Source organism: Stegostoma tigrinum, chromosome 27, assembly GCF_030684315.1.
Source record: "Stegostoma tigrinum isolate sSteTig4 chromosome 27, sSteTig4.hap1, whole genome shotgun sequence".
Classification (NCBI taxonomy): Eukaryota; Metazoa; Chordata; class Chondrichthyes; order Orectolobiformes; family Stegostomatidae; genus Stegostoma; species Stegostoma tigrinum.
The window spans coordinates 38,969,671-38,993,604 of record NC_081380.1 but is presented as its reverse complement, the minus strand read 5'-3'; the positions used below and the strand labels follow the sequence as shown (position 1 = coordinate 38,993,604).

Genomic DNA, 23,934 nt, shown 5'->3' with positions numbered 1-23,934 from the left:
AAGGCCATGCGATAAAGACAACAGCAGTACTTACGAGAGATGGATAGTCAGCTCGTTACTACAGCTAAGAAGCTCCGAGGCACCCCAACCCACTTTCATCAACCATCCCCAAATAACACAGTCATTCAACACAGATAAGACCAAGAGGCGCATGTTGAGACACCTTCCGTCACATCAGATCTGATGCTCATGCAGAAATAACAATCTCTAGATCAGGCCGTGTTGAGACAGCATTCACATCCCATGCAAACTACAAAGGAGCTAGAATTCTACCACACAGCATGTTAATAAAATGGCAGCTACAGTGAACGATATCCAGAGTCTAAACATAAAGAGTCAATAGTTCTAGCAAAGTCTAGGGCCTCGTGAAGAAACTGGTCGGTTTCTAGGACGGCTCGGACAAAGTGTAAAAAAAAAAGAAACAAGGACAGAAACACGCGCAGGGAAAGCAGATTGTCACCATGGGGCTCGGCAGCGAAAAGGGGAGAATTGGCTATCCCAAAGGACTATTGTAAACACTGGGTTTGAAACTAGTCTTTGGAGAAAGTATAGAAATGGTCAAAGGGCTCTTGTGGTAACTCTGGGCTCGGGGACCCGGTTTCAAGTCCCACCTGCTCCAGAGGTACATCTGAATGGGTTGATTAAAAATATATAAATTAATATAACAGCGAATTGTCAGGCCAGTTTACATATCTGCAGACACCACCCCATCTCTTCCACTTCCATCCCAACAGCAAAGATGGCATGTGGCAGTAAAACTGGGTACTGTTTGCAATTGCTGGAGACTAATTTCACTGCTTCCTACCTCTCAGCAACTCTCCCATTGCCGTCCATCACGCCATTAGTAACACTGCATTTAGAGATGTTCAAAAGGCTTCAGAATTCCCATTTCAGTGGACCCAGGTCTGTATGGTGCTTGTTTGGAACTGACAGGACGGGTTTACCCACCAGCTCCCGACACAAATGGAACATTGAAATCACAATGAGGAACTGGCCCCTTCTTTGAACACAGCCTTTGAACACTGAGTTCCTGTTGGTGGTCTTTCTTCTCAAAATGAACCACTTTGGTTGATATTGTCACATGGTCTGTGGTTGACATGAGGGACAACACCTCCTCACTGGAAGACCCTAAGGGAATGCAGCACGTGCAGTTGGAAGCAATATCCCTCACGACTTCAAGTTCCCACTGTTGGTTTAAAGCATCGCTTCTCAAAATTTATGGTGGCCTGTCTTAGTCAATGAGCTTGGGAAAATGGATCAGGAGTTATCTGTTCAAACTTGGAGCTTCAATTCATGGTGACAGCTTACAGAAGAAGAAAATTCTCTTGCTGTGAAAACTACAATGAAACCAAGTCAACCATTTTTCCCCTGGAGGTGGTAGTGAGGGAAAGGGGGAAGAAAGCAGATCAAAGCAACAGGGTTATGCCAGGATGGGTTCTCTGGAATGAAGTGACAACTATAAGTGACAACTGACACCCTGGCCTTTTGTCACATCTCTAATTGCAACATCAGCGTTCTCCTGACAAGGAACATCCTAATTTTGAGGGGCATCTGTGGTGCAGTGCAAGTGCCCCTACAGGTCTAGGTTCAAGTCCCACCTGCTCTGCAGGTGTGTCAGAACAGGTCAATCAAAAACATCTCCGTGTTAATTTTGCATGACAGTATCTCAAGGTGTCTCCCCTCCCAGACTGACTGCAACTTCTTTAAGTCCCTTCCCACCCTGAGACTACCTCTCCACTACAACCTGGCTACATCTCATCTAAACACACTGTGAGGACGGGCAGACTTTTTGCAAATGTGGGTGTTGCGTGTGGCGTTGATGACAACATCTAATCCAATGACGTGCCTGACCCTTCAGAATGCTAGCTAAAGCTTTCAATGCCATTGGAGCTGGTGGGTGACTTTGCCAGTAATGGTCGAACAGGGGTGCCGGGGTGGGGGGTGCCAGAGGCGGTGACGGAGAGTGGCTGTCTACCCAACCCAGGCCATTTGCTTTCAAAGTAAAGCTGGAAGTAACGATGACTGCTGAAGGACGCTCCAAGTCCCGCTTACAGTGAAACCCGCATTAAACAATCACCTTCCAGCTTGACTCAAGGTGGTTCATTCCAACCAAGGTTGGGGTATTTTTTTATGGCTGGGGGGGTGGGGGAGATGGGGAAAGCAGGGGAAGAATAATCAAGAAGTTAAGACCTTTGTGCTCAGAGTCATTCCCCAAATTCCTCTCCGGCGCCCCCCACCCTCTTCCCCACAGGGACAGAGATCCTGCCTGTATGTCAGGGTGACAAACTAATCTCTAAGATGCAGGTTCCAATTTACTTACATTGCTTACCTGTCATTTTTACCAATGGTTGTGGCCACGTTAGCAGGTGGCTGTTTAATCCGGGTGCAGACCCTATTTAATTAAATTAGAAATTTGTTGGTTCTGAGAAGAACTGGCTGCTTAAGACAGGTGACTTCAAACTTGGTGACCATTGGGACAGGTTTGACTGTACCCACTATCACACCCAACCCGCAACCTCCCCCAACCTCCCAGAACAAAATCAATCGCAAAGTGTGTACTGTTTGTGTCTAACAGGTCCACGGCATCTCATTGAACCCTCCAACAATTATTACTTTGAGCATGAAGTTCTGTAACCACCCTCAATTCTAGACAACAGTCACGTGGCTGCGGGGAAGGTACCTCTTCAGAGGAACTTCAGCAATTTGGATGTGTTCCGTCTCCTCTCCCTGCCCATCCCTCTACAGCCCCTTAACTGACTGCCGAGGGTGCAAGCCTCTGGTTAGACATGTCACCAAACTGCTCATAATCTAAATTCAAGATTTTTTTTGATAGGGACAGAAGAAAGACTCTTAAGGCCCTCTTAAACACTACCAGCCTGCTTGCAATGCCTGCTCCTCACTACCTACCCAAACCCAATGTGATTAACCCACTGAGGCTCTAAGCACAGAGTCATTTCAGCTGAACCCTGGTGGGTCAGAGATCTTCTTGGGGCAGGAAGGAGACATAGAGGTGGCACCACAGGGGCAAAGCATTAACAATACCCTAAAGCAGTTGTGCCCGTTCACATCAGTGTACCAGGAACTGGTGTCACTCCAGTGCAAGCCAACGGGAATCTCACTCCCTACTTTGGACTAGGGGGCAGTTCAAGAAGATATACATTCCCTTTTGAAATCCTTCCCAAAACTATGTGACAATGCCTGACAGAAACAACACTGATTTCAGTCAACTGTCCAACCCCATTCCTTTTACCCCTGGATCACTTCGATAGTACCACCTGATCACTGGATATGGGCGATATTTCTTACCAAAATTGGTTGAAGATTGTGGGTGACTGTTCTTCAGTTCAGAGACTGAGGTGAGCATTGAACATGGGCACGGAGGATAGACTGCTTGGGCTTGTAACCTCACCGGGTTATCTATGATCACAGTGAGTTGTCAGCAATTTCACAACCTAGCACGGTGAGATATCCACTCAGCGTCATTGGTGTCATTCACATCAGGTTTAGACCAATACCATCTTGAAGCACAACGAAGTCTGCATGGATATCATCGCTCCTTTAGTCTCAGTCTTCCCAAATCCCGGAACTCCCTTCCTAAAGGCTCTGTTGAGTGTTCCTGCAGCAGGTGGTCTACAGCAGTTCAAGAGAGTGGCTCACCGCCACCTTCTTGAGGACAAATAGGGACAGGCAATAAACACTGGCCCAGCCAGCGATGGCCATGCCCTGTGAGCAAATAAAAAAAGAACAGAAACAGGCCATTTGGTTTAACTGGTCTATGCTTCACACAAGTGTCCCTCTCCCCACCACCACCGCCCTGATTCCCACCATCGGCATCTTCTTCAATTGATTCTCCAATGTGTCTATCTGACTTCCATGCTGTTCATCTCCTTATGGCAGTGCAATCCCCAATTCTCACAATCATTGGTGTTTCTCCTGAATTCCTTAGTAAATTTTGTTGATGACTGTGTTGTGGATCCCAAGGCTTGGATTCATCTCGTAAGTGCAAACGTGTCAACTTCTTGTCAAACCATCCATTAGCCATCACACTACACTCGCCAGTAGAAGGTAGTCATACTCCTGGTAAACAGAGTCATACAGGCTCTTCGGCCCAACTCGTCCATGCCTGTTTCGGCCCACATTCCTCTAAATCCTTCAAGTACCTGTCCAAATGTCTTTTAAATGTTATAACTGTACCAGCCTCTATCACTTCCTCTAGCAGCTTGTTCCATACACACAACAACCCTGCTGCCCCTCAAGACCCTTTCAGATCCTTCCCCTCTCACCTTAAACCTATGCCATCTAGGTTTGGACTCCAGTACCCTGGGGAAAAGACATTGGCTAGTCACCCTATCCGTAACCATAGATACTACATATTATTCACAAGTCACACCCTCAGTCTCCCACCTGCTGGCACATTGTGTGGGGATAGTCTCAGTGAAAGAGTTTTGGGGTAGGGGCTGGAGGGTGTCCATTTTTGGTGCCAACTTAGTGGGCCTAATTCTGCACGCCAATGAACCTGGCGGAAAGTGTGCTGCAGATTTTGAGAGCTCAGCTGATGGGGCCCACTGGAGGACCACTCGATATTGGCTTACTACACTGCAGTTACTACCAAAGAGTGATGAGGAAAGAACTAATTAAAATCTTTCTGGAACGAGGCAACGAAATAAGAGCTCCTGTGCTGAGACTACCACCCTCCGCCTCTCCCCCTCACCCCCCCCCCCCCCCGCCCCCAAAGAATATGGCTTAAAGCTTTCAAGAGGTACCTGGGCTTCTAATTGAAGGGTCTAATGTTCAGGGATTATTGCAAGGGTTTGCTATGTGGCTAAATTGGTCAGTTCATTCAAAGAGTTGGTGCAGGTATGATGAGCCAAATGGCCTTGTTGGAAATCTCTCCAGCTTTAGTGACTAGGATTGGCTCCTGCTCATTTTCACCACCTCCTCTCTCCATCCATCCCATCTGCAGCAGCATCATCCCAAAAAAGGCGCTGGGCAAACATGCAAATCCACCAGCACACAGGGGAATCAAAGGTTTTCACCATCTTTTACGTGCATTTCTTGACAATTTACCAACTGACAGAAATTCCCTCACCCTTCTTCCCATTGTTAATTGGTATGATATGCAAATGGATTCCTGTGCTTCCACTCTGAATTTCACACACACTTTTAATGGCTATTAACATAAATTGCAGTGCAGTATCATAGCCACAGCATCACCACCTTGTTAAACCTCCAAATAGTAGGGAAACATGCCCACACAGACTCATTAGGGCATTCAGAGGTGCCTGATTAAATCACAAAAGCACAAGCACAGCAGTTATAATAGATGCATATAATTAAAGTCAACTCTTAAATGCTTTCGTGATATTATTAGGTAGATAGAATTCATTAAACAGGCAGAAATTCTAGCTGCTAACCTACTCTTAATGTGACTCTCCCATGGCACCCTGTTGGGGTGCCATCACTTGTATTTTCCTGGAGATAGCTTATTATTATCATGCCAAAATAAACATAACTCATTCCACGCTCCGTCATTTTTGGTTTCTTATCTGGTGCAAATTGCGCTGTGTGAACGTGATAGGCGTCTGTCTGCCCCCTGCCCTTCATTCACCATCTTTGACTAAAGCACCGACCAGCACTGACTTTATCGGACTGTGTTACGCAGTGATCATACTGACACACGTGGGACCTCAGCAAGGTCTCACCGATGTCGGCAACAAACCGTGCTGAAAAACACAAGAGGGAGCAGAAAGAACTGGGGATTCTGCCACGCGGTAACCGCGGAAGAGAACTGACCTTCCCTGCTGGATCTGGGACAGATCACCAGCCTTTGCCGGGTGCAGGTTCCTCCCAGGAATCCTGAGTGTCAGGGAAGTCAGGGCCACAGTCCCAATATTGAATGTCACCAGCTAAATTTGTTTTTAAGGGGAATGTCAAAGGTGCAAGATTGTATGTAGTGAGTTGACTGGTTTTGATGGTCAACCCATTTAAAGAGAAAAGTAAAGTCTCCAACCCAAACTTGCAGAAGACAGTGTGCTGGCAATAGTGGGGGTGGGGAAGTTTTCCTGCTGTCACTGTGAAGCCATCTATGATCCACATTGAAAAGGCTGTCGAAGGGTGGGACAATCGTTGACATGTGTCACCTCAACCAGCTCCACAGAGACGAGAAAGCTGAGCAATGTCTTTTACAGGGCAGAGACTGGGAATATAGCAGGAGCCTACTGACTCCCCAGAGCATGTGCACCATCTACAAGGCACAAGTCCAAAATGCATGGAACACCATCCCTCCCACTACCAACTGCCCAGAGGAGTGGCGTCTGCACAGCACTCTAAAGATTGACGCTGTCCAGAATAAGGCAGATCATTTGATAGGTACCCGGTCCAGCAATGCCTACACCTTTGGGGCACATGGGCAGCAGCATGGACCACCAAAAAGATGCACTGCAGCAACTAGCAAAGGCCCTCTCGACAGCAGCTCCCAACCCCCGTGACCTCTTCTACTTCGAAGGACGAAGGCAGCAGATACATAGGAATGCCACTATCTGCAAGTCCACCTCTGAGCCTATTATCATTGTTCTTTCAGTATTAATGGGTCAAAATCGGGGAATTCCCTCCCTAACAGCATTGTGGGTATTACTACATCATGCGAACTGCAGCAGTGTCACCTTCTCACAGCCAATTAATGCTGGTTTTGTCGGTGACAGCCTTGTGCCCAGGATGAGTAAAGAAAACAACAATGGACTAACACTTAAAAACTTCAGGAGACAGCACACACATAAAAAGGCAGTTTAGACCCTTCAGCACGTTTCTCTTGTGATGTTCAACACTGTGTAATCCATGTGAACATTTTTAAAGTATAAGACGGCATCCAATAAATCCATTCAGGAATTGGGGAGTAACCTTTTTACCAATGACTGATGAGAATATGCAACTTGCTCCCACGCAGAATGATTGCAGCCAATGGCACACAACCATTTAAGGGTTACTTATATAATTTGAGGTTGTACAAGGCTTTGGTGAGGCCATATTTGGAGTACTGTGTTTAGTTCTGGTTGCTCTGCTGTAGAAAGGATATTATTGAACTAGAAAGAGTACAGAAAAGATTTACTAGGATGCAACCTGGACTGGAAGGTTTGAGTTATGATGAGAGGTTGGATTGGCTGGGACTTTTCTCCCTGGAGCGCAGGAGGCTGAAGGGTGCCCTTAGATAACAAGGTGTAGAGCTGGATGAACACAGCAGACCAAGCAATATCTTAGAAGCACAAAAGCTGATGTTTTGGGCCTAGACCCTTGAAAGGTCTCGGCCCTAAACGTAAGCTTTTGTGCCCCTGAGATGCTGCTTGGCCTGCTGTGTTCATCCAGCTCCACACTTTGTTATCTCGGATTCTCCAGCATCTGCAGTTCCCATTATCTCAGAGGGGTGACCTTATAGAGTTCTACAAAATCATGAGAGGCATAGATAAGGTAGATAGTCAACAGATTTTCCCCAGGTAGGGGAGTCTAAAACTCAAGGGCATAGGTTTAAGGTGAGGGAGACAGATACAAAAGGGTCCAAGGCAGCTATTTTTTCACACAGATGGTGATGAGTGTCTGCAAAGGGCTGAGAGACATAGTGGTGGAGGGGAGTACAGCTTTGTCATTTAAGAAATATTTAGACAGTACATAGGTGGGATAAGTATGGAGGGAAATGGCCCAAACGCAGGCAAATCAGGCTAGTTTAAATGTTAATACCGGGTGGCGTGGACAAGTTGGGCCGAAGGGCCTGTTTCCATGTAGTTAAACCTCTTTGACTCTTTGACTCTAAGTAATGGGGCAGAAAGGAACAGAAGGATATGCCAATGGGGTTAGGTGAAATGGTTTGCAAGGAACCCAGCGTGAAACATGAACACCAACATTCCGTATCTGTAAGTTCGATTTCAATTCACCAAATTTGTATCTTAGTTTTAAATTCACAATAATACAACACAGCTGTGTCCCTCTAAATAAAGGTGATTACGTGTTTAACTTACCTCTGAAAGGGCTTTGGTTCTAGGAATTAGCAGAATGAGTTAAGGTGTTAATGTCAGGGACAAGTGGATAATAATAGTAGTGTGCCAGTGGCATAATGGATAACGCCTCTGACTTTGGGTCAGAAGAGTGTAAGCTGGGGTGGGGGGGGGCTCATAATGGCTTAGTGGTTAGCACTGCTGCCTCACAGCACCCTTGGGCGACTGTCTGTGTGGAATTTGCACATTTCCCCACGTCTGCGTAGGTTTCCTCTGGGTGCTCTGGTTTCCTCCCACAATCCAAAGAATCCTTCTGCAGCTGTACAGGGCCCTGGTGAGACCGCACCTGGAGTACTGTGTGCAGTTTTGGTCTCCAAATTTGAGGAAGGACATTCTTGCTATTGAGGGAGTGCAGCGTAGGTTCACAGGTCAATTCCCGGAATGGCGGGACTATCATATGTTGAAAGATTGGAGCAACTCGGCTCGTATACACTTGAGTTTAGAAGGATGAGGGGGATCTGATTGAGGCGTATAAGATTATTAAGGGATTGGACACTCTGGAGGCAGGAAGCATGTTTCCGCTGATGGGTGAGTGCAGGACCAGAGGACACAGTTTAAAAATAAGGGGTAGGCCATTTAGAACAGATTTGAGGAAAAACCTCTTCACCCAGAGAGTGGTGGATATATGGAATGCTCTGCCCCAGAAGGCAGTGGAGGCCAACTCTCTGGATACTTTCAAGAAAGAGATGGTTAGAGCTCTTAAAGATAGTGGGATCAAGAGTTATGGGGGTAAGGCAGGAACAGGACACTGATGGTGGATGATCAGCCTTGATCATAATGAATGGTGGTGCTGACTTGAAGGGCCGAATGGCCTACTCCTGCACCTATTGTCTATTGTGCAAGTTCGGGTGGATTTGCCATGCTAAGTTGCCCATAGTGTTCAAGGATGCCTAGATTAGCTGGGTTATAGGGGGATGTGTCTGGGTGGGATGCTCCAAGGGTCAGTGTGGACATGTCGGGCCGAAGGGCCTGTTTCCGCACTGTAGGGATTCTATAAAGTAAAACTCACTAGACTGGCCCCGAAATGTTCAGTGTGTTCATATGGTTGCAATGTGATGTAGTTTACAAGTTGGTTTTGCTGGGTATGTGTTAAACCTGCCTCACCTACCTCTCAGTCGGTCCAAAACTCCTACATGGTTTTTCCATTGTTACTCAGTGATACCACTATAACTTTCTCAAAGAGGCCAGACAACAACTCTTTTGTTTCTGCTGGAGGCAGAAGGCAGTTCAACCAGCAGACTGAGATAACAAGGTGTAGAGCTGGATGAATACAGCAGGCCAAGCAGCATCAGAGGAGCAGGAAGGCTGACGTTTTGGGCATAGAGCCCTCTTCAGAGATGGGGGAGGTGAAGGGGGTCCTGAAGGCAGTTCCTACTATCTCTCAACCAGCAGACTTATGTATTCACTAAAGCTCCCCACAGAGGACATGTCAGCTCTGCATCATTGCGAAAGGTGGCTTTGATTCTACAACATGTTGATCATAGAATCCCTACAGTGTGGAAGCAGGCTATACGGACCCTCCAAAGAACATCCCATCCAGATCCACTGCCCTATCCCCGCATTTCCCATGGCTAGCCCACCTAGCCTGCACATCTCTGAACACGGTGGGGCATCTTATTGTGGCCGATCCACCTAGCCTGCACATCTCTGGACTGTGGGAGGAAACCGGAGCACCCAGAGGAAACCCACGCAGACACGGGGAGAATGTGCAAACTCCACACAGACAGTCACCTGAGGCTGGAATCGAACCTGGGTCCCTGGTGCTGTGAGTAGCCGTGTGAACCGCTGAGCCATGTCAAAGGAGGGTTGGCGAGAGTTCTGATGAACTGGATGTTCTAAATCCCAGTGGACAAACTCTCGGCGTTTTATGACTTCTCTCTGATTTTATAAATAAATCCAACTCGTTGCTTCAGCCTGCTGAGTCTCTGGCTGTGGGTGCGATCATTTTGATCTTCCAGAAACATTCCCTCCCGACATTTGGCTCTCACTTCCACAGATGTTGAGCGGAACCAGCCACGTTCTCCCAGGATTTCTGGCTGGCATTACAGTGGGAGATTGGGAAAACCACTGAGGAAATTCTGTACAGATGACACCAAAGGCTGGAATTCGGTTGGACAGGGACAGGCTGTCATTCCCTGGGTTCATCACTGTGTCGGAGAGAGAGTGTATTCCCATTGAAAGGACAACATCCTCACATGCAGTCCCGCGGATGGATGTAGAGGAGATTGAACAAAGGATGGGGGATGCTGGAGAATAGAGGAGGACAGGAAACATTTCAAAATAAATCACATTCATATGTGCAACACTCATGTTCCTCAACAAAGAATTCAGTGACAAGAAACAGGTCAGCCAGCTCCTCTGGTCTGCACAGAGCTCTGCTTATTTCAGACTGTATGAAGTTGCTGTGTTGCTCCTCGCTCTACAGACAGTCAGAGCACTGAAGAGGATTCTGCGAGATCAGGCAGTCAAATCCAATGGTGGCAATCCTCTGAGACATTTCCCTCTCTCTCGGTTGCTACACCTGCTCCTCCCACCTCTCCTCCCCACCCCCCGGTTGGCAAAATGTCATGATTCACCGCAGGAGGTGACAGTTTTAGGATAAGGGATAGCAGATTTAAGGGAGAATTGTGGAGGAATCTGTGGAATTTATCGCCCCAGAATGAGGCGGATGCTGGGACCCTGAGTAAATTTGAGGTAGCAGTGTGAACTGGGAGAATGTGGCTGGTTCCGCTCAACATCTGTGGAAGTGAGAGCCAAATGTTGGGAGGGAATGTTTCTGGAAGATCAAAATGATCGCACCCACAGCCAGAGACTCAGCAGGCTGAAGCAACGAGTTGGATTTATTTATAAAATCAGAGAGAAGTCATAAAACACAGAGAGTTTGTCCACTGGGATTTAGAACATCCAGTTCATCAGAACTCTCGCCAACCCTCCTCTGACGTGGCTCAGCGGTTCACACTGCTACCTCACAGACATTTTTAATTAGTAATGGGTTGAAGGGTAATGGGGAGCAGGCAGGAGAGTGGAGTTGAGGCCAAGATGGGATCAGCATAATGGTATTAAATGATGAAGCCGGCATGAGGGGCCGAATGGCCTATTCCTGCTCCTAGTCCTTTCTCACTAGTACACACACATGGACGGGAGATGCCCCATCACACTGCAATAGGAGGTCACAAGAATGTGGGGCTGGAATCTTTCTCCTAACTCCCAGTGAAATGGCTTAGTTCGCGAAACTTGCTGCTGTAACTGTCTGGCTGTCCAATCACATGCAAGTAAAGCCAGAAGCTTGGAACACTGAATGCCTGTTGTGCTCCTGAGATGCTGCTTGGCCTGCTGTGTCCATCCAGCTCCACACCTTGCTGGCCCGGATTCTCCAGCATCTGCAGTCCCCATTATCTCCGCCCACTGTTTATTGCAGTCTCTGATTTGTTTAGGTCTTTACAGAATAATATGCATCAGCATTATTTCAGTGGACGACAGAGAGGCCTGGTGGTTCCCAGAGGGACAATGTGTGAATATTGCTGCTCTATCCTGACAATGCGCTTGGTTAACAGGAAAGGCCTCAGGCTGAGCTCTAATCAATGCCAACAGTTCCTTCAATGACCATAGTGCCAACCAACAAAACCCTGAAGGAGGCGCTGTTTCACCAGGGAACACGACCCAGCTCTGGATCTCGGGTTGCCAACTCCGACTGGGCATATTCCTGAACGTTTTGCCACGGGATCTCCAATTCTTCCCCCAACCAACCAAGCCAAAAAATCCTTCTCCCAACCTATCCCATGATTGAATCATAGAATCCCTGCAGTGTGGAAACAGGCCCTTTGGCCCAACATGTCCACACCGACTCTCAGAACATCCGACCCAGACCCAACTCCTCGCTTTCTCACTAATGATTCAAAGTGCTCAAAGAAGGTCAAAAACAAAATACCCCCTTCTTTTAACAGCTCTATGATCTTCCTCAGCACATCCAGAACATTCATCTTTCACTCCCGGAAACTCGAGGGCAATCCTGGATGGTTAGCAACCTCCACTCAGATCAAAGATCACATTCTGTTTAAAGGAGTTGATGGGGTGACACTGTCATGCCACAGTAGTCTATGGACTGTGACTTTATCCCAAAGAGCATGACTAGTAGAAACTGGAATCCTAATGCATGGGGCGAGTGAGTAAGTTGGGAGTCACCGTACAGTGACCTTGGGCAGTGCCCCCGATCGTGCCATGGGCACAGGCAAACACACACACACACACGCACGCACGCGAAACAGGTTAATGGCAGGGGACGTTGGTGGGTGTGGGGTGGTGAATGGTCCCACTGCAAGTACACAAAAAAACATTCGCTCAAAGCCCACTTATTCCTCGACATTTAGCACATGCAGGAAATAAAGGTACAAGGCAAAGCTCCCTAAAGACATTGGGAATGCAATGTACAAAGAAAACATCTTTCTTGTTTGAAAATTGTAGAGGTTTTCTTTGACTGGAGTCAAAAGAAAACATGAATTGAAATTATAATAAACATCAATTCAAGTTACGTTCTCAAAGCCTGCGCGAATCTCTTCAATTTGACTGACACCAGCAGTTGTGGAAATGTGCAGCAGTGACTCCATGCCCCCACCAGCTCCCAATGGACAGAAGGCTTTCATTAGTTCCACAGGAGGCAGTTTAACTTGGCTGTGTCTCTCTGATTTGCACATTGTGTGGAGGGTAAGGAAACGGCACAGAGAGTTCATCGGCAGCATGTACCTTGGAGCCATTTAAACTCCATTTTTGTTTTGTTTGCTTATGGCAGTGGGAGCTTGGGGAGTCGCTATGCCAGTGGCAATGTCTGTGAATGGTTTCCTGTTGAATCTAGCTAGTATACTTAATCTACCATGAGGTGACACATATGAATGACATACAAAGTGTGAGAGCGAGATACATATATTGATATATACCATTGATATTGACCTATCGAGTTCAGTTGGCTGGACAGCTGGTTTGTGATGTAGTGTAACTCCAACAGTGTGTGTTCAATTCTGGCACAATCCCACCTTCTCAACTTCACCCCTTACCTAAGGCATGGTGACCCCCAGGTTAAACTCACCACCAGTCATCCCTCTCTTGTGACACTGTGGCACAATAGTGACTATTAGTTGTTGATTGTATACGCAGAAAAAGGTTTAGTCAGTTAGAGATATGTGGATTTGGCAGGAAAATGGAGTTGCGGATGATCAGATCAGCTGTGATCTCACTGACTGGTGCAGCAGACTGGATGGGCTGAATGGTCTACTTCTGTTCTTATATCTTATTGTGCTCTTATATTGAGATCAAAACAATTTATATTGACATTATGCAATGTATGAAGTGTAATATATTATGCAATGAAACATATGCAATCTATATTGATACATATGCAATCTATATTGCATATTAGATTATTATGTATATTGATGTATGCCATAGAAACTGGTATACAACCTATCTATCCTATATATTTGTACATATAGAATTTGTAGACAGCAGTGGTTAGCTGACACTTCAGCTACTGCATTCGGCTCTGGAGGCCACACCTTGGGAAGGTTGGGAGGGTCCATGAGAAGTAACAAAGATATATCAGAATGGTGACAGAATGAGGAACTGTAGCCACTTTCCTCCCAGCAAAGGAGTTCGAGGGGTGATCGGAGAGAGGGCTATGAGGCCTTGAGCTGAAACGCTGCCTGGGATTTCCCCCTTTGGTTCAGTCCAAGTGTTGGTGCGGGTGCCTTTAGGAGGCGAGACAACTTTCTGAGTTCTTTTTGAAACTCATCTGTTAAGTAGCAGGTCAGACTTTGCTGTGTACCCGTAACTGCCACAACTGAGTGGTTTGCCAAGCCATTTCACAGGTGGTTGGTATCTCTCTGGAGTCACATGTTAGCAAATCCAGATAAATTTCATTCCCTGAAGGGCACTTGTGAACCAAATGAGTTTTTACAACAATCAATGAAGGTCGTTTCATGGTCACCATGATTACAACTCGCTTGCAATTCCAGATTTAATCGATCGAATTTAATTTCCACCAGCTGCAGCAATGCCTTCTCCCCAGAAAATTAAGCGGGGAGTCTCTGGATTATGAATCCCAGGGACGTAGCTGCTCCTGTCTCCCTCTCAGCATCGCCAAGGCTGCCGACAAATAGAAAAGCAAATCCTTGCCTCTGAATTTGTCCTTCACTATTGATGGGGAGGGGAGGGGTAGTGGGGGTGTGGGTGAAGGGGAGTTGGTGTGTACGGGAGTTGGCGGTTGGGGGTGTAGGGGAGTTGGGGCGGGTGGTGGGGTTGTACGGGAGTCGGGGGGAGGGTATAGGGGAGTTGGGGTGTGAGTGTAGGAAAGTTGGGGCGGGTGGTGTGAGTGTGGGAGTCAGGGAGTTGTGGTTGTGTTCGGTGTGTTCAGGAGTTGGGGGGTAGTGGCGGTGTGGGTGTAGAGGAGTTGGGGTGGGTGAGGGCATGGGTGTAGGGGATTTGCGGGGGGGGTGGTGTCTGTGTAAGAGAGTAGGGGTGGGTGAGGGTGTGGGTGTAGGGGAGTTGCGGGGGGTGGTGGTGGTGTTTTTGTCAGAGAGTTGGGGCAGGTCAGAGTGTGGGTGTAGGGGCACTGGGGGTTGGAGACGTGTGGGTGTAGAGGAGTTGGGGTGGGTGAGGGTGTCAGTGTAGGAGCGTTGGGGTGGGTGAGGGTGTGGTTGCAGGAGAGTTGGGGGAGTGGGGCTGTGGGTGTAGGGGAGTTGGGAGGTGCAGGTGTGGGTGTAGAGGAACTAGGGGAGTGGGGATGTGTGTATAGGGGAGTTGGGGGTGTGTCGGTTTGGGGAGATGGGGGTGAGTGGGTGTAAGGGAATTAGGGGAGTGCGGGTATGGGTGTAGGGGAGTTGGGGGAGTGGGAGTGTGGGTTTCGGGGAATTAGGGGAGTGGGGGTGTGGGTCTTGGGGAATTAGGGGTGTGGGGTGTGTGTGTAGGAGCGTTGGGAGTGTGTGGGTGTAGGGGAGTTGGTGTCAGGGAGTTGGAGGAGTGAGGGTGTGGGAGTGTGTAGGTGTGGGTCTCGGGGAATTAGAGGAGTGGGGGTGTGGGTCTTGGGGAATTAGGGGAGTGGGGGTGTGGGTCTCGGGGAATTAGGGGAGTGGGGTTTGGGTGTAGGGGAGTTGGGAGTGTGTGGGTGTAGGAGAGTTGGGGGTGTGTGGGTGTAGGGGAGTTGGGGGTGTGGGGGTGTAGGGGAGTGGGGTGGGTGGACGTTTGGGTGTGGGGGAATTAAGGGAGTGGGGGTGTGGGCGTCGGGGAGTTGGAGGAGTGGGGGTATGGGTGGGGGGAGTTGGAGGAGTGGGGGCGTGGGCGTCAGGGAGTTGGGGGAGTAGGGTTGTGGGTGTTGGGGAGTAGGGGAGTGAGGGTGTGGGTGTCGGGGAGTGGGTGTTGGGGTGTGGGTGTCGGGGAATTAGGGGAGTTGGAGTGTAGGTGTTGGGGAGTTGGGGGAGCAGGGGTGTGGGCGTCGGGGATTTAGGGGAGTGGGGGTGTGGGTGTCAGGGAGTGGGGGTGGGGGTGGGGGTGTGTTTGTCAAGGATTTGGGGGAGTGGGGGTGTTGGTGTAGAGGAATTAGGGGAGTGGGGGTGTGGGTGTCGGGGAGTTGGGGGTGCGGGTGTAGGGGAATTAAAGGAGTGGGGGTATGGGTGTCAGGGAGTGGGGGTGTGGGCGTCGGGGAGTTAGGGGAGTGGGAGTCGGGGTGTGGCTGTCGGGGGGTTGGGGGAGTGGGTGTTGGGGGGTTGGGGGAGAGGGGCTGTGGGCTTCGGGGGGTTGGGGGACCAGGGGAGCGGGCGTCGGGGAATCGGGGGAGTGGGAGTTTGGGCGTTGGGGAGTCGAGGGAGTGGGGTGTGGGCGTCGGGGAGTCGGGGGAGTGGGGGTGTGGGCGTTGGGGAGTGGGGGTGGGGGTGTGTTTGTCAGAGATTTGGGGAAGTGGGGGTGTTGGTGTAGGGGAATTAGGGGAGTGGGGGTGTGGGTATCAGGGAGTTGGGGGAGCGGGAATGTGGGTGTCGGTGAGTTGGGGGAGTGGGGGTGTGGGTGTAGGGGAATTAAGGGAGTGGGGGTTTGGGTGTCGAGGAGTGGGGGTGTGGGCGTCGGGGATTTAGGGGAGTGGGGGTGTGGGCGTCGGGGAGTTAGGAGAGTGGGGGTCGGGGTGAGGGTGTCAGGGAGTTGGGGGAGTGGGGGTGTGGGTGTAGTGGAATTAGGGAAGCGGGGATGTGGGTGTCGGGGAGTTGGGGGAGCGGGGGTGTGGGCGTCAGGGATTTGGGGAGTGGGGGTGTAGGCGTCGGGGAGTTAGGGGAGTAGGGGTCAGGGTGTGGGTGTCGGGGAGTTGGGGGAGTGGGGGTGTGGGCGTTGGGGAGTTAGGGGAGTAGGGGTTGGGGTGTGAGTGTCGGGGAGTTGGAGGAGTGCGGGTGTGGGCGTCGGGGAGCGGGGGTGTGGGTGTCAGGGAATTGGGAGAGTAGGGTGTGGGTGTCGGGGAGTTGGGTGAGTAGGGGTGTGGGTGTCGGGGAGTAGGGGAGTGAGAGTGTGGGTGTCGGGGAGTGGGTGTGGGTGTGTGGGTGTCAGGGAGTTGGGGGAGCCGGGGTGTGGGTGTCGGGGATTTAGGGGAGGGGGGTGTGGGCATCGGTGATTTAGGGGAGGAGGTGTCGGCGTCGGGGAGTTGGGAGAGTGGGGGTGTGGTGTAGGGGAATTAGAGGAGTGGGGGTGGGGTTGTGTTTGTCGGGGATTTGGGGGAGTGGGGGTGTTGGTGTAGGGGAATTAGAGGAGTGGGGGTGTGGGTATCAGGGAGTTGGGGGAGCGAGGGTGCAGGTGTTGGGGAGTCAGGGGAGCGGGGGTGTGGGCGTCGGGGAGTTGGGGGAGTGGGGGTGTGGGCGTCGGGGAGTCCGGGGAGTGGGGGTGTGGGCGTCGGGGATTTAGGGGAGTGGGGGTGTGGGCGTCAGGGAGTGGGGGTGCGGGTGTGTTTGTCAGAGATTTGGGGGAGTGGGGGTGTTGGTGAAGGGAATTAGGGGAGTGGGGGTGTGGGTGTCAGGGAGTTGGGGGAGTTAAGGGAGTGGGGGTATGGGTGTCGGCAGTGGGGGTGTGGGCGTCGGGGAGTTAGGGGAGTGGGGGTCGGGGTGTGGGTGTCGGGGAGTTGCGGGAGTGGGGGTGTCGGTGTAGGGGAATTGGGGGAGCGGGGGTGTGGGCGTCGGGGAATTGGGGGAGTGGGGTGCGGGCTTGGTTTCCCCAATGTAGAGGAAGCCACACCGGGTACAGTGGATGCAGTATACCACATTGGCAGATGTGCAGGTGAACCTCTGCTTAATGTGGAATGTCATCTTGGGGCCTGGGATAGGGGTGAGGGAGGTGGTGTGGGGGCAAGTGTAGCATTTCCTGTCGTTGCAGGGGAAGGTGCCGGGTGTGGTGGGGTTGGAGGGCAGTGCGGAGCGAACAAGGGAGTCACGGAGAGAGTGGTCTCTCCGGAAAGCAGACAGGGGTGGGGATGGAAAAATGTCTTGGGTGGTGGGGATTGTAGATGGCGGAAGTGTCGGAGGATGATGCGTTGTATCCGGAGGTTGGTGAGATAGTATGTGAGGACGAGGGGGATTTTCTTTTGGCTGTAATTGCATGGGCGGGGTGTGAGGGATGTGTTGCAGGAAATGCTGGAGACACAGTTGAGGGCGTTCTCGACCACTGCAGGGGGGGAGGTTGCGGTCCTTGAAAAGCGCGGACATCTGGGATGTGCGAGAGCGGAATGCCTCATCCTGGGAGCAGATGCGGTGGAGGCGAAGGAATTGGGAATAGGGGATGGAATTTTTGCAGGGAGGTGGGTGGGAGGAGGTGTATTCTAGGTAGGTGTGGGAGTCGGTGGGCTTGAAATGGACACCAGCATCACAGGAGCAGGCAAGTTGACGTTTTGAGTCGGGACCCTTCTTTAGAAGAACTTTCCTGCTTCTCTGATGCTGCCTGGCCTGCTGTGTTCCTCCAGCTCCACTCTGTGTTATTTCTGACTCCAGCATCAGCAGTTCTTACTGTCTCCAAACACAGATGGTGTCCCCAGCAGCTGTCATTTTGTCACGTGCAGTGACATAGTAGCACAGCATACCTAAATTCCTCCTGAGGCACTTACCCACCTAATGGTGGCATTAGCAGTAAAGGCAGTTACATGTCTGCTTAGCTTCTGCAACACCTTCCGGTCGCCAGCCATTTTAACTCCCCCTCCCACTCTCCGGGTGAGATGTCCATCCTGAGTCTCCCCTACATGTCACAATGATGCCACCCGCAAACTGGAAGGAACAGCACCTCATGTTCCACCTCAGGAGCCTAAAGCCCAATGGTCTAAACATGGACTTTACTACTTTCAAAACCCCCCCACCCACAGCCTCATCCAATGACCAACCCTCCCTCTCATCCCTACATCCTTGTCCTGTCCATCTTCTCTCCCACTTATTCACCCCTCATACCTCACTGACCAATCCCTGCCACTCCCCAACTGCACTCACCTATCACCATCCTACCTACCTTCTCCAGCCCTACCCCTCCTCTCTCTATTAATTTCAGAGCCCCCTTTCCCCCTCCCCATTTCTGAAGAAGGGTCCTGACTTGAAATGTCAGCTCCCCTGATGCTGCCTGGCCTGGTGTGTTCCTCCAACTCTACACTGTTATCTCTGCCTCCAACACCTGCAGTTCTAGTGATCTCTGCTTAACTTATAATGTGTTTTACTGTTAACTAACCCGCAGAGTTAATTAATCCCTGACAGATGACTGATTTATTAGCCATTAACCGTCGACATCTCAGGAAGAGTGAGAACCAGTCTGCAAAAGGTAAATGGCCACCGGTAATCAAGCCTGGAATTTTACACTCAGGGCCTAAAGTAGGATTTGAACACTAAAATCTTCTGCCTCAGAAGCAAGAGCACGACCCACAGAACCAGGTCTTAAACAAATTAAACTGTGACCTCAGGGCACAAGGCTGCTTGCAGAGTCAGGCTAACAGCTTAGGAATGATGTTGTCACACAAAGAGTGCACTCCTGGGTAGAGAAATGGAGACGGCACAGCTGAGAATCAGTGCAGAGCGAACTGAAAAAAAAACACAACAAGGGGAGCTTCCAGCAAATCGTCGTCTTCTTTTGGCAAATCGTTTGTAACCGGCTTTAATCTGACTCCAGTACTATAGCACCAAAGGGGAAAGCTGGCCCAAACTCAACTCCAATAAGGAACCTCCTGCCCAAATACCTGAAGAAATTTTTGGTGGAGGTGGCAAGGGGCCTCGAGGTGGTAGGGGAGTGGGGATGGTGGCGAAAAGGAACATCTGTAACACTGTGAAATCTCAGTTTACGTACCTTTATAAGCAATAAGAAAATTAGACCATTCAGCCCCATTCTGGCTTCATAGCTAACTCCAGATCATAGGTAAAATCATTGCTGTCTATCAGTTCATTTACATATACCTGTCATACATTCCCTACAGTGTGGAAGCAGGCCATTCAGCCCACTGAATCCACACCGACCCTCTGAAAAGCATCACACCTGGACCTAACCCATCTCCTACTCTTTTCTTACATCTCCCATGGCCAATCCACCTAACTCGCACTTCTTTGAAAGGAAAATGGAGCACCCAGCAGAAACCCAGACAAACACAGGGAGAACGAGCAAACTCTACACTGACAGCCACCTAAGGCTGGAATTGAACCTGGGTCCCTGGCACTGCAAGGCAGGAGTGCTAATTACTGAGGCACTGTGCTGCTACCACAGCAGGCCTGGGATATGCTTTCTCAAGCAGTTTAATAGAAGCAAAGTCGTATCATCATATCTAGAGGGTCAGCAGGTTTGATCCCTGTTTACAGTATTCACATGACTGCAAAGTTTTACAAGATTGATTCCAGGGAAGAAGGGCATTCCAGTGGGGAGGAATGATTGTCAAAGGATACTGGAAATTTCAAATCAAACAGAGAAAACGCATGAGAAATTCAGCAGGTCTGGCAGCATGTGCGGAGAGAGAAGTAGAGTTAACATGTTCCATCCGGTGACCTTTCTTCAGAACAGTACAGGAGAAGTCACCAGGCTCCAAACGTTGCAGGCCAAGCAGCATCTTAGGAGCACAAAAGCCTGTTGTGTTCATCCAGCTCCACACTTTGTTATCTTGGATTTTCCAGCATCTGCAGGTCCTATTCTCTCAGACTCAAAACAATAACGCTGTTTCTCTCTCCACATAAGCTGGCAGACCTGCTGAGTTTCTCAAATATTCGCTGGTTTAATTGTTTGATCAATGTTGACTATAATTTACTCATCACATTAAACATCTTAAAAAGTGAAATGCTGTCTACAAGTTCACTTCCATTGGCCATTTGCGAAATTAATTTGCCTTAGAAAGTTATCAATCTCTGCAGGGATTGTAACAGACTGGATGTTGTAGCCAGGCTGGTCAGTTAATTATATACACAATTTCCTATAGTGATCATGAACTCACTGACAATAGGGAACGGAAGTTATGTGCTATCATTTTACTGAGTAGTCATGTCGCTAATTCAATCTCAGATTCTGACATTGTCCAAGGGGGGAGGTGTTAACATCGTGGCAATGTCACTGAACCAGTAATCCCAGGTAGAAACTACAGAAGATAACAAGGTGTAGAGCTGGATGAATACAACAGGCCATGCAGCATCAGAGGAGCAGGAAAGCTGACGTTTCAGGTCAAGACCCTTCTTCAGAAAGAAGTTTCTTCAGGAAGTTTCTGAAAAAGGGTCTTGACCTGAAACGTCAGCTTTCCTGCTCCTCTGATGCTGCTTGGCCTGCTGTGTTCATCCAGCTCTACATCTTGTTATCTCAGATTCTCCAGCATCGGCAGTTCCTACTGTCTCAGAAACTACAGAAAGTGTCATGCACAGCCCAGACCATCATGGAAGCCAAGCTTCCATCCGTGGACTCCATTGACACCGCGCACTGCCATGGAAAGGCGGCCAATATCATCAAAGACCCACTGTACCCCGGTAATGATCTTGTACAACTCCTCCATCAGGCAGAAGATAATGATGCCTGAACAAACACAACTGCAGGTTGAGGAACATCTTCTTCCTGGCCAGTATCAGACTGCTGATTGGGCTCTAGCCTCAAATAATGTAACCTGCAATCTAACCTGTATGCCTCCAAGTCTTTTTGATCTGTACATCCTTTGCTTGCTGTGATCTGCCTGTATCACTCATAAACAAAAGTTTTCACCGTATCTCAGTACACGTAACATACTAAAATCAAATTCAAATAAAATAATGTCAATTTTCACCAAATAAAATAGAAGAGGTCAACAGCAGGCCATATGTCACAAGGACTGAAGCACTTTTGAGACATTGTTGTGGGATGTGCTTAGTCCATGGGATCTCTGGCAGTGGGTTTGATCACCTGAGATGGGAAGGTGGTGGGGGAGGGTGTATTAAGAACAAATTTCCCAGAGTATTTTTCCCCTGCTGGATCCTGGAACTTTACCCTATATTTCTTTCGCTTCTGTGCACCCAAGGAATGGGAGGTCAGCTGGGAAGTGTCACTCTGAGCTGTGGATCAGACATGGGGAGGGAGCAGGTCTCTCTGAGATAACAAGGTGTAGAGCTGGATGAACACAGCAGGCCAAGCAGCATCAGAGGAGCAGGAAGGCTGACGTTTTGGGCCTAGACCTTCTTCAGCAAATTTCTGAAGAAGGGTCTAGGCCTGAAACGTCAGCCTTCCTGCTCCTCCGATGCTGCTTGGCCTGCTGTGTTCATCCAGCTCTACAACTTGTTATCTCAGAATTTCCAGCATCTGCAGTTCCTACTATCTCTAATCAGGAATTCTGACTGGATGCCCGCAAACTGCAGGATACCCGTGTTCTGTCCGCACAAGTGATCCTGAGCTTCCAGTTGCCTGTTACTTCAACGCACAACCCTGTTCCCTGGCCAACATCTCTATCTCAGGCTTGCTGCAGTGCTCCAGTGAAGCCCAATACAAGCTGGAAGAGTACCACCTCCTTTTCCGCTTGGAGACCCTGCAGCCCTCAGGTCTCAATATGGAGTTCATTAATTTGAGGTCCTGAGCACTTCTCCCATGTCCTTACCCCAAACCCTACATACCAGACCTTGTTGTCACACGGACTGCGATCACAAACATTGTCAGCTACTGAAAGAACACATTAGCAGCCTTTCATTCTCCCAGGGTAATCTTTACCCACTCCTTTATCTGCCCAACTGTTTGTCTCTCTCTCTCACTCTCTGTGGGGTCCATCTCCACCTTTCCTTTACTCCTTCTCCTTTCCCCCACCCCGTCTTCAGCATATATACCAACCTTTTCCCAGCGACCACCAGTTCTGAAGAAGGGTCACTGGACCCGAAACGGTAACTCTGCTTTCGCTTCACAGATGCTGCCAGACCTGCTGAGTTCCTGTTTCTGTGCTAGGAAGCACTCCTGCTCTTACCACAGGCTGTGGCTGTGTACTGGAAGGATTTGCATGTTGATGATCAACCTATTTGGCTGCATTACAAACACATCTCCCTCAGCCGTCAGGTCCTGGAGTGGAACTCGAACCTGGAGCCACTGCCCCTGAGGCAGGGACACTACCCAAAGACTTATTTACTGACATTTCCCTATACAAATAGAATTTATAGTCTTACAGCAGTTTTCACTTACTCAGAAAACCTCAAGGTGTTTCACAGTTAGTAGCTTTTTCTCCTTGATGTGCCATTGTGTTAAGGGAAAATGTAGCATTCAATATGCACACAGCAGGATCCCAAATGAGCTGGATGAACACAGCAGGCCAAGCAGCATCCCAGGAGCACAAAAGCTGACGTTTCGGGCCTTGACCCTTCATCAGAGAACCCAAATGAGTTAAGATGTGTTTTGCTCGGGGCCCAGGACGACTCCCTTGCACCTTCTGCAAACACTGCCTCTGGATATTCTCACAGCCACTTGAACTAATGGATGAGGCACCAGTCTGACGCAATGCCATAGAGACAATGCCCTGGAGAGTGCCGCACTCTCAAAGTGTTGGCCTGGATCACTCCTGCGATACTATGTGAAGACACGGCATCAAACACTGGAGTGCCACCCAACTGAGACATTTCCGGGCTGCTTAAAATTATTTCCAAATCTATTTTCCCTTCTCCCCTGCCCCCACACCCCCGCACCCCAGCGATGACACAGCCCCTTTAAGCATTTCTTTTCCAAGATGAAACAACTTTGCCCTCAATACAAAAGCAGAAGACAGAAGCTGACTTCAAAAAGACAGTGTCAGAAACTCTCAGTGGGATGAGCAGGACCTGTGGTGACAGAGGCAAGGCTAATGTTTTTTCAGGTCAACAAACGTTGGTCTCAACTGATTCTGATGTCAAGTTATTAACCAAGGGAAGTCAGCACCCTGAGGTCTCCCTCCTCAGATGGTGCTGAGGATTCGCAGCCTAACCCTCTTTATATTTCTAATGTGGTCGACTCTTAACTGCCCTCTGGGCAATTAGGGATGGGCAATAAATGCTGCTTGGCCACTGATGCCCTCTTCCTGTGAATGAATAAAGAATTAAAACAAATTCCTGGCCGCATCTGCGCTTTACCATGGTCCAGCCCATATCCAAATTCTAAACAACAAGGTGTGGGGCTGGATGAACACAGCAGGCCAAGCAGCGTCTTAGGAGCACAAAAGCTGACGTTTTGGGCCTAGACTCTGATCACATCCAAATTCTGTTTTGATTAGAGAAAAGTAAATCACTCCATTCCCAGCTGAAGTGCAGTGGTGCTCAACAGCCAGTCAAATTGCGCTTATCACAGGGAGAACAGCTTTGACCTTGACTGTGCTCACAAAGGGAGGGGCTGGGGCGGCGGGGAAGTGGGGCGATATGGGAATTGCTCCAAAATCCAGGGAAAATGTAGAAGAAGATTAAATACATAAATTCGC

At 49.4% G+C, this 23,934-nt stretch overlaps 1 protein-coding gene across 20 annotated transcripts in view; it reads right to left on the bottom strand.

Moving 5' to 3' along the window:
* Positions 1–23,934, bottom strand: part of msi2b (musashi RNA-binding protein 2b) — a 518,162-nt gene that overhangs the window by 15,809 nt on the left and 478,419 nt on the right. For 6 of the 20 annotated variants that reach the window (XM_048557147.2, XM_048557150.2, XM_048557151.2 and 3 more), the window contains one exon: positions 2,330–2,392. The exons of 9 other annotated variants lie outside the window; for them this stretch is intronic. In XM_048557147.2, the coding sequence (XP_048413104.1) occupies positions 2,330–2,392 (63 nt within the window). Of the gene's footprint in view, positions 1–2,320; positions 2,393–23,934 lie in introns of all 20 variants that reach the window. 5 more of the 20 variants (XM_048557145.2, XM_048557146.2, XM_048557149.2 and 2 more) reach the window with 1 other exon arrangement.